The 16011-nt window shown below is 31.7% G+C and overlaps 1 protein-coding gene across 13 annotated transcripts in view; it reads right to left on the bottom strand.

The window, feature by feature from the left end:
• Positions 1–16011, bottom strand: part of GPHN (gephyrin) — a 640157-nt gene that overhangs the window by 222093 nt on the left and 402053 nt on the right. For 5 of the 13 annotated variants that reach the window (XM_059059562.2, XM_059059565.2, XM_059059563.2 and 2 more), the window contains 2 exons: positions 10025–10081; positions 7779–7850 (listed from right to left, as the gene is read on the bottom strand). The exons of 4 other annotated variants lie outside the window; for them this stretch is intronic. In XM_059059562.2, coding sequence (XP_058915545.1) covers positions 7779–7850; positions 10025–10081 — 129 coding nt within the window. The remainder of the gene's footprint in view (positions 1–7778; positions 7851–10024; positions 10082–16011) is intronic. 4 more of the 13 variants (XM_059059572.2, XM_059059564.2, XM_059059570.2 and 1 more) reach the window with 1 other exon arrangement.

Here is a 16011-nt window from a genome sequence, read left to right on the forward strand (position 1 = left end):
TTAGTGATATTTCAAGGACTCTGGTTTACACAACCAGAAAACCCACTTATGCTATGGTTTAACACAGTAAGAATAAGAAATTAAACTCCTGAAAAGGCAAATAACAAAGTTGATGTAAACTATCCTGTTAAAAGAACATGAATCTCATGAGTGGTAAGCTTTTCTAGATTTTAAGAACCTTATACAAGTATCAAGGACACTATTTTCCTGAGCAACCTAATCAGGTCTTTAAAAGGGAGTGAATCTTCTATTTTACGTAAAAATAGGGGAATCATATTAAATTTTCATTTAATAATCAATTTGAGACTTTCCTCTGTCTATGGTTAATGGGACAGGATTGTTACTAATTTAATGTAAATCTTCATCTACCAGAGACAGACCTATACAGCTCTGCAAACTGGAATCTTTGTCGTTAGCCAACATGAGTTGAACAACAAATTACCCAGTTCAAAGGAATCTTTATGGAATTAAGGTGGTGGCAACAATTAAGTTGGCTGTTTGGGCTTTAACCATTTCAATGTGATACAGTGACTGCCAAAAAAAGTTACTCAGAAAAAAGTGCTGTATGAAAATATAGAAATTTCCCCATAAAACAGCTAACTTTTCCCCTTTGGTACCTTCATCTCTTTCAGCCAAGTGCAAAGTGCAAGGCAAAATAAATTAAGGCAAAAGGAAAATAAAATAAGAAAAATGGTGAGGCTGAGCATGTTGACCATGTAAGAAAACACGTGCAAAGTATACCTCAGATACACTATAGGTAGATGAGCACTAGGGAAGCTGAGCCTGGTTTTGCAGTGGGGAAAAGAAAACACTGTTAAAGAGGAAATGATAGCACAGTAAGGGTCTCAGAAGTTTAGAAGGCTCCATCACCAACACATTTGCCAGATAATAAAACAGCCTTATAAAGAGACACTTGAGTTTGAAATCTCAAGGTTCATACTATTTGAGGAGAACTGGGTGATAAAAAAATACCTGGCTTAAAAAAAAAAAATCCATGATGGAGATGGCTCCCCAGATCAGAATCTGGTATGATCTTGCTCAGAATATGCTCATTTAAGGTAAACAGGAAAGTGGAACACTGGTCACTTTTTCCTATGGTACCACACTGATCTCACTGTCTTAACACTAGCAAACTACATGTGAGATTATTTATAGAATGACTCTATTGTACATTTTCATATTACTCTTTAAAGAGGGCACCAAAGCCAGATCAGTATTCTGATTCTAATTTCCTGTTCCTACTATTCCATTCTCATTACTGAATCCATTCAGTATTACTGAATCTAAATAAACAAATAAGCCAGTAGCAAAACCAAAAAGATATTAAAAAAACTTAACCACAAAACTCTTCTCCAGACCTGTCTTTTATCAAAATGTTTCATTGATTTTTTTGTGATAACTATTTTATACTTAAAACCATGTTTAATCTTCATGACTTTCACTTGATAATTTTCTGGCCTGTTCTTACTTTCTAGGTTGTCACACTGCCACAGTCAATTTTGTGGCCTCTTCTTTCATTATGTTGTCAGAATGCCATGTGAGCTAAATATTCAAGTATGCATTTTCTAGTTACAAATTCTTCAGGAAGTTCCAAAATACAAAATTAGGGTAGGGAAATAAGGTAAAGAAGAAGATGGCACAGTGGAGAAATCAGAAATGTCCTTATTATCTGATCTGTTCTTTAAGTGTATTTCCAGCATCCAGCAGAGCGGAATATAGTAGGCACTCAATAATGACTTACTGAATAAGTGAACATACAAAATCTTTTATTTCTATCCTCAAAAACTGAATTGTGTGAAATAATATTCAGAAGGTTTTACATTTACCATCACAAAGATTTGTGATAAAATGTATCACTGCCTCTTAGTGAGTTACTATGAGGTAGTTTCTAAAATATGATCAATTCTATACATATTAAGAAATTAAATCTTTCTTTCAACCACATACATATCTGATTTTCTTTAGCAGGATACAAGTTCTAAGAAAGCCTTCCTCTGCATGTTTGTTCTGTTCCTATAACTATACCCATAAAACTGAAAAATTTTATCTTTCAAAATAGTTTGAGTCTTGTCTTTTTTTCCCCCTCACTTCTCCATTTTTAATTACTAGGGAAATTTACTTGCCAAGGAGATCTTTTACTAGTACCCTATTGTCTTAATGTCAATTCTGAGAAGGCAATTCCACCATAAGCATTAAACACCTCACAGATGTGTCACTTCCACTCCAAATGATGTCTTAGGCTACTGCAGGCGATTTTATAATAGATGGTTCAAAGCAGAAGAAAGATTTTTGTTATTTTTCAGTAGAACTGAAACTTCAGAATTGCACTAATTAACTTCACATGTTAAGCAAATTCTATAAAGTGAAAGATAGCAAAATTAGCCTGTTTTCCAAAGAGATATTCTTAAAACTTATTTACTGTCATCTTCACCATTATTGTAATCTGGTCATATTACAAAACATTATCTACCAAGATACTCAGGATGTTACATGTTATAAATTAAATAGTAAATAAACACATATTATTAATATGAGTAAATGCCAAAATGTCAAACAAGGAAGACTCAGGAGGCTCAAACAATGTTCTACATACAAGAACCAAAAAACACTGAAATTTGCTTAAAGAAAGTAGAGTACATAAACAAATTGATGTTTACTCATTTAAAAGCTACCAAAAGATTATTCATCCAAGGACTAATGTTCCAGTAGTTCTTCCTCACTTCAATCAAAGTAGGCTGATTCAATGTAGACACTTTCAGATATTTAAGTGCTATATTAAGATATGATGTATTACTTGATCACTTCAGGGTGTTTTTCTTAGTGGTACGAAATTTCCTATAGAAGGTATGATTTTAGGTGAGGTCAAGTAGGAAATTTAGCAGAAATCAAAAGTTGATCGTGGTTTTCAGGGGAAATATCTTTATTAAGATGCAAGGAAGTAATAAACAGAAAAATACAATGTGTACAGCAAAAATACTCTAAAAACACATTTCAAATTTGTTTAAAGAGCAAGAATGGAATTTATGTTTAAATCTCTGTAAGGGTCTTCCCAAAGAAGAGGAATTTATAATCGATTCTTTATCCATATGATAGTTCTATATTTGAAGGGTTTAATGTAATTCCATAGTAAGTTTACCATGTGTGCATGTATGTGTGCTTGGCATATGAAGAGCACAAAATAAACTGTAAAAAGGAAGAATAAAAACATAAATGTAGAAAATTTCAGGGGATCAACTCTTTTAAGCGCATGCTTCCATGCAGAATGATCTGAAACCATCCTCAGAAAAAATAAGCAGCTCTCCTTTTCTCAGTTTGTAAAATGATGATAATTTCACACAATCTCTATTATAATAATTTCTTTGTCAATGTCGCCTTGACACACTAAACAGTTTTAGCAAGTGTCAGCAAACTTTTTCTGTAAACAGTCAGATAGTAAATATTTCAGGCTTTATGTGCCATATGGTCTTTGCTATAACTATTCGACTGCTGTTGTACTGCAAAAGCAACCACAGATTATATGCAAATGAAAGAGTGTGGTTGTGTTTCAATAAAACTTTATTTTTGGGACACTGAAATTTGAATTTCATATAATTTTTCCACATGTCACAAAATGATATTCTTTTGATTTCCCCCACATCATTTAAAACTGCAAAAATCATTCCTAGCTCAAGGGCTCACAAAAGAGAAACAGGATTTAGCCCAAGGGCTGTAGTTTGCTGACCCCTGAGTTATAGCATTAATTTAATGAATAAAAAAGTGCAAAAAACCCAAAGACAATTCATCAACAATATAAGATGAGTTAGTTTAGAACTAAAGCTGGAATGAGGACACTGATCTTGAAAGACATAAAATCACAACCATATACTTCATTATTTGTATTATCCTATTTCATACTAGTCTTATTTTGGCACTCAGGAAATTATTAAACATTTAAAAACTACACTTCAAAAGATATTACTTTCTGGCTTGATTCAAACATTTTTCTTAAACTTAATAAAAATATAGTCAAATGATAACTCCTCCCTTAACTTTTTCCACTTCAGATAATACCATCCCTTTTTTTGTGTTAGCTTAGCAGGTACTTATAATTATCATATTCCTTCTACTTCATCACCTTTCTTCTTAGTTCACTTATGTGCCAATAATCTGTCTTCATAAGTCACCTTCCCTTTTACTGTTTGTTAAAGCCTTAAAAAATTAACATATCTGATTACCCCAAACCTACCTGTATATATTTGTAGCTGAATAGAAATGTATCATCATATTACATAGACTGAGTGAAAATATAAAATTTGTGGCTTTGAGATATTTTTATTCCTCTCCTTTCTTTTCGTTTTGTCTTTATTTCATGAGTACTTATCTACTTTTTTCTGAATGTTTTAACATTCAAGTTTCCCAGTGCCCTATTGCTCTTTAATGAATTAACTTCAATTTTATAAATTTACCTTGATGTGTATTTCTTAAAGGAATTCATTTGCATTATCTTGTGTTTTCCAGTTATCATCTGTCTGCATTACTTTTTAATTATTAATTCCTTTTTTTTTTTTTTTTTTTTTTTGTGGTACGCGGGCCTCTCACTGCTGTGGCCTCTCCCGTTGCGGAGCACAGGCGCAGGACGCGCAGGCTCAGCGGCCGCGGCTCACGGGCCCAGCCGCTCCGCGGCATGTGGGATCCTCCCGGACCGGGGCACGAACCCGCGTCCCCTGCATCGGCAGGCGGACTCTCAACCACTGCGCCACCAGGGAAGCCCTAATTCCTTTTTTTATTGAAGTATAGTTGATGTACAATACTATGTAAATATAGGTATACAGTACAGTGAGCCATAATTTTAAAGGTTACACTCCATTTACAGTTATTATAAACTATTGACTATATTCCCTGTGTTGTACAATATATTCTTGTAGCTTTATATGTAATAGTTTGTACCTTTTAATCCCTGACCCCTAGGTTGCCCCTCCCCTTCCCTTTCCCCACTTGTAACCTAGTTGGCTTCTTTTTTGTTGTACTCACTAGTTTGTTGTACTTTTTAGATTCCACATATAAGCGATATCATACAGTCTTTCTCTGTCTGATTTATATACTTCCTACTAGATTCATGCATTAGATTACATGGAAAATTATTTTTTTCCTTTATGTGGCTTTATTCTTCAGTCATTATTCTCAACACATTATCAATCTAAGGATTTGTAGCTAATTTTTGCAGTAGTTAAATTAGGCAAACTCTGTTTAGATACAAGTTAATAATTTTATTATTATTAAAATTACTAAAAACTCATTTAGGGTTCAGAATACTTCAGTTTTGTATAAAGTACAGAAAAAGATGATACATTCTTAACTTAGAATTCAAGAATCGAATGCATCCTACTTTTTGCTATAGAAGAGTCCATGTAAAATTAAAAAGTATGTTTTCACATGAGAAATAAATAAAATTTAATACTGTTCTAAAAATTACCTCTTAATACAAGTCTACTTTATATCATTGATTATAAGTAATAAATAAAAATGCAGGGTTCTTTCCTCTAAAAAATAATACATCATATAGATGATACCATTTGAAACATGAATAATTTAATTAAATCCTTATCCCAAACTTCTGAATGACGTCTCACCTTCTTCAACTATTAAATAAGATATTTAAGTGGCAACATGGTTCTGAACCTTTCATCTTATTGAAATAGTTAGCAATGTTCAATGAATTAAAAGGCATTCATATACTTGCTCTTCTGTGTAGACACCTACAATAAATTTTCACAAAATGGAATGGTCACTGTATGCCAATTTATCTCATTTTAGAAATAAATCTGTCTTTATAGCATATGGTACTTAGAATAACTTTATTCTGCTTCTAAGCAACAATTTTTAATATACAAGGCATATTTCAAGGCATTCTGGGGCAATAAGAATTAAAGGGAAGGAGAGACACTGAACATTCAACTAAGATTTTGATTTGTGTCTTTTCCTAGCTGCACTCTGTAGAGAAAATGCTATTATTTGCCTTTTGACAATATATTTTTTGTTTTTCCATACTTTTCTAGTTAACAGGAATCTTAGAAGGATACACCTTATATTCAATCTTTTTAGAAGGTAATCAGAACAAAGTGTGACCCAGTGAAATGAAACAAAAGATGAAGACACTGAGACTAGTTATTATGTACTCCACCATGCAGTACAGGTATTGAAAAAAAGAAATTGAAGAGTGGCATGAGAAAACCAATTTCCAAAGCACAGAGATTTCAATTTAACCCTAATCTAACACAAACTCCCTACCATATAGACCTTAGCAAGTCTCAACTTTCTAGTCTTGGTTTCACTGAAAGAAAAATAATATCATTTTTTATGACTGGTTAGGGAAGAGTATGGCACTAAAAACATACATTATCAGAATCTTTTTAGGAGTTTCTAGAATGATATCCAGATATATCTAGACTGATTTAATCATAAAATTCATACTAATCTTTTTTATTTTTTTTTAAAACAGTGGGATAGATTCTGGGGATGATTGTGGGTAATTTTTCAAATTCTCTAAGAATATGCCTGAAAAGAAGGACTGGCTCAAAAGAAAGAAGTAGAAAAATGAGACATGTATTAATTTACTTTTCTGTTTAGCTATCAGAATTTAATGACTGATATTAATAAAAAACTTTGAACTTTAGTAAACAGAAATTTAATGAAGAGATATACAAAATACACATAGTATATAATTAAAAACAAAGCTGAGAAACCAGAGAATTATCATAGCACTATTATTTTTTATTCTATCCTTCATAAAAAAATTATTATAGCAATAAATTAAATGTATGACAATAATCTTGGGAGAAATAAATCAGGGCTAAGTTTCATAGGAACTTATTTTTAAAGGCTCAGAAATAGGAGGTCAAGGTTAGTTAAATAGAGCCAGAAATTATTTACTGTAATATTTTAGCTTTTCTTCTACCATATTTATACCATGCACCATTTTAGAGATTTTAATTCCATTTATCTTGAAAAGATATATTCAGAAGGACCAAGCATTCTGAGTCTGAACTATCAGTCACAAAAAATACTATTGTTAGTATGCCTATATGACGTATGTATAGTATTGAGTGGCTATAAGGTATTGTTCTCCTTCAGTGTTGTCCTGGGTATATTAGCCATTATCTCAAGTATTTGTAAGATGTTACATAATAGTGTTCATAGTGAAGATTCTTACTGCCTAATTTTCTTATTTTTAGACAAAAAATGATATCTTATAGTTATTCCCAAAGAGTCTGAGATAAGAGAAGTCTATCAACTCAGAATAGATGTATCTACTTGCCAGATTACCTATAATGAGACTCTAACACGGAATATTTTCCTTGACAACTGAATCTGAAACATCAAGGCTCTATCACTTGGATCTGGCCCATAATTTATAATCCTGCTGACACATTCAACGAGGGACAGAAGACACAGTTAATGGAAAAGCTCCAAATGAAGTCTCATGAAAAGATCATCAGAAAATTATACAATTGTATAAGAAACACAGATTTTGGAAAAAAAAAAGTTTTAATTTGCATTGGAGCCAGAATGCTATTAAATCAAATGCAATGTTAGTGTGGCTTAAAGGTCTTCTATGCCAGTTTAATCTTTCTTTCATAAATGTGAGCATGAAGCTGCAGTTAGAAAAGAAAGAAAGAGATAGGGAGAAAAGAGACAGAAAGTAAAAAAGATGGAGATGAGAGGACAAACCAATCAGATTTGGAATTACCAGTCAGCAGAAGTTTAGGAAAAAAAAAAAAAATCACCGGGTGAAATCGTACATTTACTCTGAGAGAGTATCCTTTCACATTGCCTTCTAGGTGATCTCTGAGCTCCTCCAGCTTTCGATGGAGCTACATGTAAACATCAGAAAATGAATTGAAAAAGCAACTTGGTCTCTTTTCAGTTTTCCTTTTTCCTTTTAAAAATAAGATCATAGCGTTATACATTTCTCACTGCCTTTGGCAAACATTTCAAAACATCAAAGATCTTTGTATAGCGCAAGAATACATGCTCAATAAACTGTGACTAGGAAGAGAATATTTTATTTAATTAAAGCCTCTTTTCTCCCCAAAGTGTTAGAGAAAATAAATACCTTAACTATCCTTATAAACCCCTAGAGATTCACTTTAAATTTTTCTATTTTGTAGAAATATGGAATAAAGACATTTAAAAATTATGAAATTTGCCTTTCTTTCCCAAACACACTTTTTGATTTAAGGCTGCATCCATATTCAAATAAACTGATTAAATCCTAAAATGTATATTTTGTTCTTATACATATTTATGTGTATACACATAATCATATTGTTATATACACTTAAAAACAATAAACATACAATTACAACTTGAAGTTCTACACATCCAAAAGCTGAACTTCGAGATAAACACACGTGTACTTGCACACACAATCCAGTTTATAACAGATGGTGCTGCAGTATGGATGCCATTTTATCTTTATTTCACTATTAGTCATTTCCAAAAAGTTATGTCAAACTGCACCTTTTCACTTGAATCTGAGTCATAATCCAGTCTCAACAATAATGGATTTATATTCCCTTAAAAAATTAAAATATGATACCTCACAGGTAGACAGTGAGGAATGCTACTGATATATCATCAAGACACATAAAGTCATATTTTTCTGACTAAATGATTTTAGCTTGCCTCGCTTCTGAAATAGGTATATAATCAACACTTCCCATCCCCTCTGATTATTCTTAGTGAAATAACAACAACAACAAAATGCTACCCAGTATATAGCAGTGTTAGAGAACAGAGAAGATGGCTTGTTTGGAATAAAGGACACAAACATACAGACACACCCTTATCCATGTGCACTCATGTGTGTGCACACACAGATAAATAAACAAAAACAAAAAAGTAAAATTAAGAAGGCAGAAGAGGCAAGGAGAGTGCAGAAATTAGTGCTTCATAAATTGTTAAATGGAAATAAATTGGAGGTGTGTAAAATTTTAAAATGACTTAATATTAGCCTCAAAGTAGTTACTGAATTTTGGGATATCCCAGTACAGTGAATTATGTCATTTGATTAATTTAGCAGTTACTATTGCTGTAAGGACAAATGGGACTGAGATAGAAGAAGTGGTTAATATTGAGGGAGATTTCTCTGCATATTTTTAAAATTCAGCAAATTTTCTAACTTGCATTTATGGTGGCAGCATTAAAAGTGATTAATTGGCTATGTCTATGTCTCTTAAGGGTGATAATTTATTTACCTTTCATTGTGATTAAATGTTAGAGTATTGAGTGCCCAAGATAAATTGACCAAATGGATAGTTAACAACTACCAAATGGGACCATTAGATCAGTAATCTTTAAGTGGTGTATTAGTAGGTCACATACACAAATGGGCAAACATTTATATATATATATATCAGTTTCTGTTGATTGTTATATAAATTTTTAACTTTTAACAAATAAAACAAAGGGGATTAAGAGTGCTTACTATTAGCTATATGTGAGCTCACTATACTAGCTAGCATCATATGACATTCCTTTTCTCTCTAATTCTTAAGATTTTATATATATGTATATATATATATGTTACTAACTCATAATAATTATTTTCTGGAATGAACTGCAAATGGTAATGACACTAAAATAACATTTAACAAAAAAAGTAAAAAGGGGATATAACATTCTCAAAATAAATATTAGTTCTCTGTGTAACAGGAACTTAACACATAGTCAGTGACATCAATCAGAGGAACGGTTTACTCTAGAACCCCAAATTACAGGCACCCGTAATGAGGCAGTTGCCCTTTCTCTTGTTTGTGGTGCCACTAAAAGCTAGTTATTTGGCAGCTTGCCTTCAGCTGGTTGCTCTATGTGTAGCTGAAACAAACAAAAAAAATATGACCCAACAGCCAATAAAAATATTAAAATAAAACAAAATGGGATGGTGAAAAATGGAAAAAGCCCCCTTCCTCCCACCACCCTCCAAAAAGGAAGAAGTGTAGGCTATAGACGAAATCTTGCCAAAAAATGTTAGAAACATATTTACTTTGAGGGATCCAACTCTACTAGCAACTCCTTTGCTTTCATCCGGCCGTCTAATTTGCTACAATGAGGGAAGATGGGTAAAAAAGACAGAATAAAGAAAAAGTGAACTTAAAAATTTTTCTAAACATTAGTAAATAATACATGCAAAAACATCAATTGACTCTTTGAGATATATATTAGGAGGCCAAGCCAAGGAGTTAACTAACACAGAGGCTATATGACATGCTCTGCAGATAGATTGGTCACTAGAATTCAGTCTTTGTTATGACACTATTCCTAAGATGAGGAAATGGGCACTTACTTTTGGTTATCTTGGGGACTTCTCATGAAGCAGTATCTGGAGTAGTGTTACATTTGTATTTGGCTTACGAAAAACAAAGAATTACAAATATACCTGCGCAGAAAACTTTGTCTCCTTTAGTGTCTATTCCATTGTAATATCAGAAAACATCAGTGCTATGACTAGAAACACGAGTGTTCCTTAAGTGGAAAGATCAGTCCTGACAAGCATCATTCTTGACAGGTGACAGAACGAAGCTCCTCTGCTTGTTAACCCAAGCATTGAGGTTGTTCAGCTGTCACTGAGATTCCCAATTAAACAATTGTGCTGCCCAACCAGAAAATTTTAATGCCAGACCAAGGTTAGATACATTTACTCCCTCAAAGTTTTCAGTTATTTCAGTTATTTTTTCCTTTTGGGTAAGACAGGAAAAAAAGAAAAGTAAAACTGCTATTTAAAAAATTTGTTTCACCTCACTGTGTAAATGAGAAAAGGAAGATTCTAAACCCAAAGTGTTTTATTAGATTAGGTATAAACTTAATAGAGCTGTAACAATAATATTTTGGTTAAAGAGGAAGTCAAACTAAAAAAAGAGTAGGGGGGAGATTGGAAGGAAGCTTCAGACCAAGTGCTTTTACATTATGAATTCCTACATGTGCAGAATGACAGTCTCCATTCAGACTAGCATAGCTCAAGTTAGTTGTGATTCTCTTGCTTGTATTAGGAGACAACTGATGAAGTATCAATGTGATGCCAAATTCCCAGTGTTAAAGTCCTCAGGAAAAATAAGAAATCTGACCGTGCTACAAAATTATAGTTTCTGGAGACAGGCTATAGATTGTCTTATCCCTTTTAGGACATCTCTGATAGCATAAGTAGATTGCTTAGGAATAATACTGAGAAAATTGGATTTTCACTTTGAAAAAAAGCATCTTGATCCATAAGAATTGTGTCAACTTTTGGTTTTACTTGATATCAATAGTTTTTACTAATTCTTCAACATTAATTAAATATTGTACCATAAAGATAATCACTGATTCTTACCCTTCTTGGTTGAACAGAGTTCTTAAATTTAGAAACAGTGGATATTAAGTAGAATGGATTCTTCAAGGTTACACAGGACATTAATGACAGACCTGAGACCAACACCCACTGTTCCTGGTTTCTACTTTAAAGCTGTATTCCCTTAACAGGCCTGGAAATAAATGGGTTGGAAAAAACCTGATGCTTATAATAGGATATATATGTATACATGTCCCTGTGTGTCTGTTTATCTCATTTATGGAAGAAATTTTATGTTACCACATTAATGTATGGATGAAATTTTTCCTAAATCATTTCAATTCCAAATGCAAGTGCAAGTGCAGAAGCTTAAAGAATGAAATATAAGAAGAGAAAAGACAATCACCATTGAACTCTGAACATGAAAAACAGACTATATACCAATTTCCACAAAGATTTTTAGGAGCAGACAGCTCATCTGTCAATGCTTGACACCAATTTTCTGTATTTAAATCTGATTTTGTGAATCCTTAACTATCCTAACAGGAAGACTTTAGAAAACCAATGTGGTTATCAAAGCCACAAGTGGTTGTAAATCAAGTGTCGTGTGATTTTTTTGTGGCTCCTGATACAGGTAATTATCCCTAATATTGAAAACCTTCAGAAAGAATATGAAAAAGATTTGTCACATATACTAAAATTTGAGTTGTAGAGAAAAGTCAAATCGATAGATTTTAAGACATAATGCTCTCATTTATGCTAGTCAACCCTTAATCATCAATTATGATGGAGTAGTATAAATAAAAGAAATTCACAGTTAATCCAGATACCTAATTACTATTTTTCTTTGATTAGAATTTAAAAGAAATCACAAAAGATTAGCATTTGGATAAAATGAACTTTACTCTTCATGATAATTATAAAAGCCTAACATTGTTAGCTAATTTTATACATATTTTTCTATGAGGCTATAAACATTCTGTATCAGTAACTAAGAGAGGCTAAACTGCAAATGTTTATACTACATATAAGATCACTGCAATATAAATGAAGTTTGAGAATTGGATGTAAAGAATTATAGGGATTACAGGTTGGTTGAGATTATTAGTTTATAATAATGATATATGAAAACTAAAATGTTACCTGCAAAACAAAAAATATTATCACTAATGATTTTTGTACCCTGAAGAAATCCTTTTATAAATATTTTTACTGAGATTGTTAAGACATAAATCAGAAGATCAAAATCATTTCAATCTTCTATTCAACCTCTCAGCCTGAATATATTTAACAAGGTATCCATTAAAAATTGTCTGAAAAGACTGCACTATATCACCTGTATTGCAACATTCTGGGAATATTTCTTCAGGAATTAATTACTGGGTAATCTATCCTCAGGAATTAATTACCAGGATGTGATCACTAAAGTAGTGAAATGACTGCTATTTGTATTCACCTTTTTTTAATAAGAGCTTGAATTTTAGATATATCATGCAACCAAAGAAATTGCCTGGATGCTAACACAATACGGATTGTTGATTCCCTTTGATTTAGCTCAGTTCTCCAAAACTGAGCTCACTGTAAAATTATTTCCATTATTAACAAAGTAGAAAATTACCCCATCTCACCCTCATCTCTCTTGCCAATAATAAGTAGTGTAAGTGCAATATTTTTTAAAGGCAAAAACAAGATTTTGGAGTAGAAATCCAACTTTATATTGATTTTTGAAATAAAATATGAAACTTCAAGGAATTTTGGGGTTGTAGAAGCCACTTAAGGTAGGCACCCATATCACTGGATGTATGCATTAACACATCTCTTTAGCTGCAAGATGTTTGGTGAAGAACTGTGAGAAAAGGTTATATATTTTGTGTGTTTGTTTTATTGATGAGAGAATGCAGGTCTTAGAGAGGTCCATTAGCTTTTTGGAGACATATCAATAAAAAAAGCATAGGTTATATTAAATTCTCTGGCTCTCAGGTCTCTTCATTAAATTTGGGCACTCATTATAGAATGACTAATGTAGATTTCCCCTTTTTCTTCCCTGATATATTTTGTATTGATTTAGATTAAGATTGTATAGATTTAAAAAAATTTCTGTTTGTCCTAGGGATTGAATTGTTTTATTTTTAGAATTATCTAACTTACATTCAGAACTACCCTGAGAGACAGATATTTTTAATCCTATTTTATTATGCCAGTTTCTTTTTTAAAGTAGGGGTATCAATGACAGGAAAGAAAACTGTTTTTTTTTTTTTTTAGAAATTGTTTCTCTTCCAACCAGTATCACTCAGTACATATTGGTACAGCTATAGATTGCTTCTGGTAGTTCTGACTGGCGAAGGAGGTTTTAAAAAAAGTTTTACTTGAGAACTCAAAATTTAAACAAACTCTTGTAAATAAAGAAATTCTTTTGGGGATCTGGTTAATATTTCAATTCACTATATTTCAGCCCTTTCAGTAAAACTGGTGCTTCATTGTAAAACAATTCTGTTTCATTTGTGATTTATTAAGGCAAAGTAAAAAAGAGGAAAGAAAGAAATGAAAGTAAGAGAAGCAATAATTCTATAAGTGTTGGGGAAAAATAAATACTCTAATGCATTTCTGGAGAAAGGCAAACCAATAAAAGGATAGAGAAGTTCAAGGAAATATTGCAAAGAATAATGAAGAATTAAGTCAAAAATTAGAATCTTGGTAGCAAGTCACAGCTCTACCAACTGCCCCACCCACTTACGAAAAATTTTTATACTTAGGAAATCCTTTATTTTAAAGGCTCCGATTTCTAATGGTTTATTAACGTTTCAAATATTTATTTATATTTTATTGTACATTTATAATTTTGATCCCTACTTTTCTATAATAGCTTTGATTCCAAAATAATACAATCTATACAAAATTAGACTTTTAAGCAAGTTATTTCCTGTCCACTAGCCAGAGAATAATTCAATCCATGCTCTTTTTCCCCAAGTTTCGTATCTGTCTAAAAAGAAATAATGAAGCCCATCACAGGTATGGTATAAAAAAGTTATTAGGCATTTTGAAAGAGATAAGTTTTAAACAGTATGTTTTTAAGAATTATTTATTATTTGTGTAGGAGATAGAAAAAGTTTATTTTCAAACTTCCATTGAAATATAATTTTCTATCCAGCAAGATTTAGAATGGCTTAGCCTGCATATAAAAATGCTCTGGCATAAACAGAGTTACAAACACAAACAAATAGTTGGCTTTAGGAAGATTTGCCATAAATCTGAAAAGCAGGCAAAAGACATCCATACTCGTCATTACCAGATCCTGTCTACATAACAAAACAAACCAACAAAAACATATTTTTCTGGTTTTAAAAATAATATAGATTATAAAATAACCTGTAATTTAATCCCTATGCAATTTTGTTTACTACTTTTTTAAACTACATATTTTATTTTGAGCATTTTCCTATGTCATTAAATATTCTTAAATATATGATTTTTTTAGGTTATATAAATAACTCATATATATACATATTATTATACAAGTTATTTAACCATAGACATTAAGGTTGGTTCTAATTTTTCATGAATATGAATAATGCTGTGATAAATAATCTTGTACATAAGTCTTTCATGTCCTCTTTGATAACTTCCATTGAAAAATTTCAGGAAATAATATGATTGGTTAAAACATAAAAATTTTTTTATATATTTAATTTGCTTGCAAGGTTATACAAATTTATATTCCTACTAGTGTGACTAGGAATATTCATGTCACTGCTCATTATAGTATGGATGATTATAATTTAAAAATAGTTATCAATTTGACTACAAAATTTTTAACAGATTTCTGTGAGGGTACATTTTTTTCCCACATATTTATTTGCTGAATTTAATTCTTTTTATGAAATGGCTATTCCTGCCCTTTACTCATTTTATTTCCTTTTTTTTCCCCCTATAAGATTAGAAGAGCTAATAGCTTTTAGGCTATCAAAGCTTTGATAGATTTGTTGTAATTTTTTTTTTTTTTTTCTTTTTCACATCTGCTCCACTATAAGATCCTTGAGGTCATGGTTGGTAAGTCTATGCATTGTTATATTCCCCAAACCTAGCACAGTACTTGACATAATATGCACTAAAAATATTCATTGAATGAATTTCTGAATTAATGTGTGTTTTGTCTTTAATGAAAGTAGGAATGAAAAGTGAGAGCAGATAATCCTGAAGTTTTGGGCAAGAAAATACATGGCCAATTTTAGAATATGTATCATTTAAAAATATAAAGAGCTAGGAAATAATTTAGTTTGGTATATGCTGTCTATTAAAGTCATGAATGAGACATGGCCAGTTAACTATATAGATTTGAATCATGGCTGTATCTATCTAATCAATTCTGCTGCTGAAATAATGATGGCACAGATTATTTTTGTTGAGCTGCTTTTACACAAAACGTACCCCAAACCTTTAAAAAGACGTTTATAGGAATCAAAGATATTAAATTAACTGAAAGATAGTATTCTTAATTTCACTATTCCTTATATTTCTGCAGTTCTCACTTCCCTGTCATCCTATATCTTAAACAAAATGCTAGTGAATACCAAGAGAAATCAATATTCCACTTAACAGAGACAAAGCTTGACCTAAATGAGAAAGATCTTAAAAGAAGTTAACACGTTTTCACTTCATAATCTTTAACTTTATGTAGTAGCATGAAATGCAAAAGCTGAAATAAATAA

The sequence above is a fragment of the Kogia breviceps genome, chromosome 3, assembly GCF_026419965.1.
Source record: "Kogia breviceps isolate mKogBre1 chromosome 3, mKogBre1 haplotype 1, whole genome shotgun sequence".
NCBI classification, from domain to species: domain Eukaryota; kingdom Metazoa; phylum Chordata; class Mammalia; order Artiodactyla; family Physeteridae; genus Kogia; species Kogia breviceps.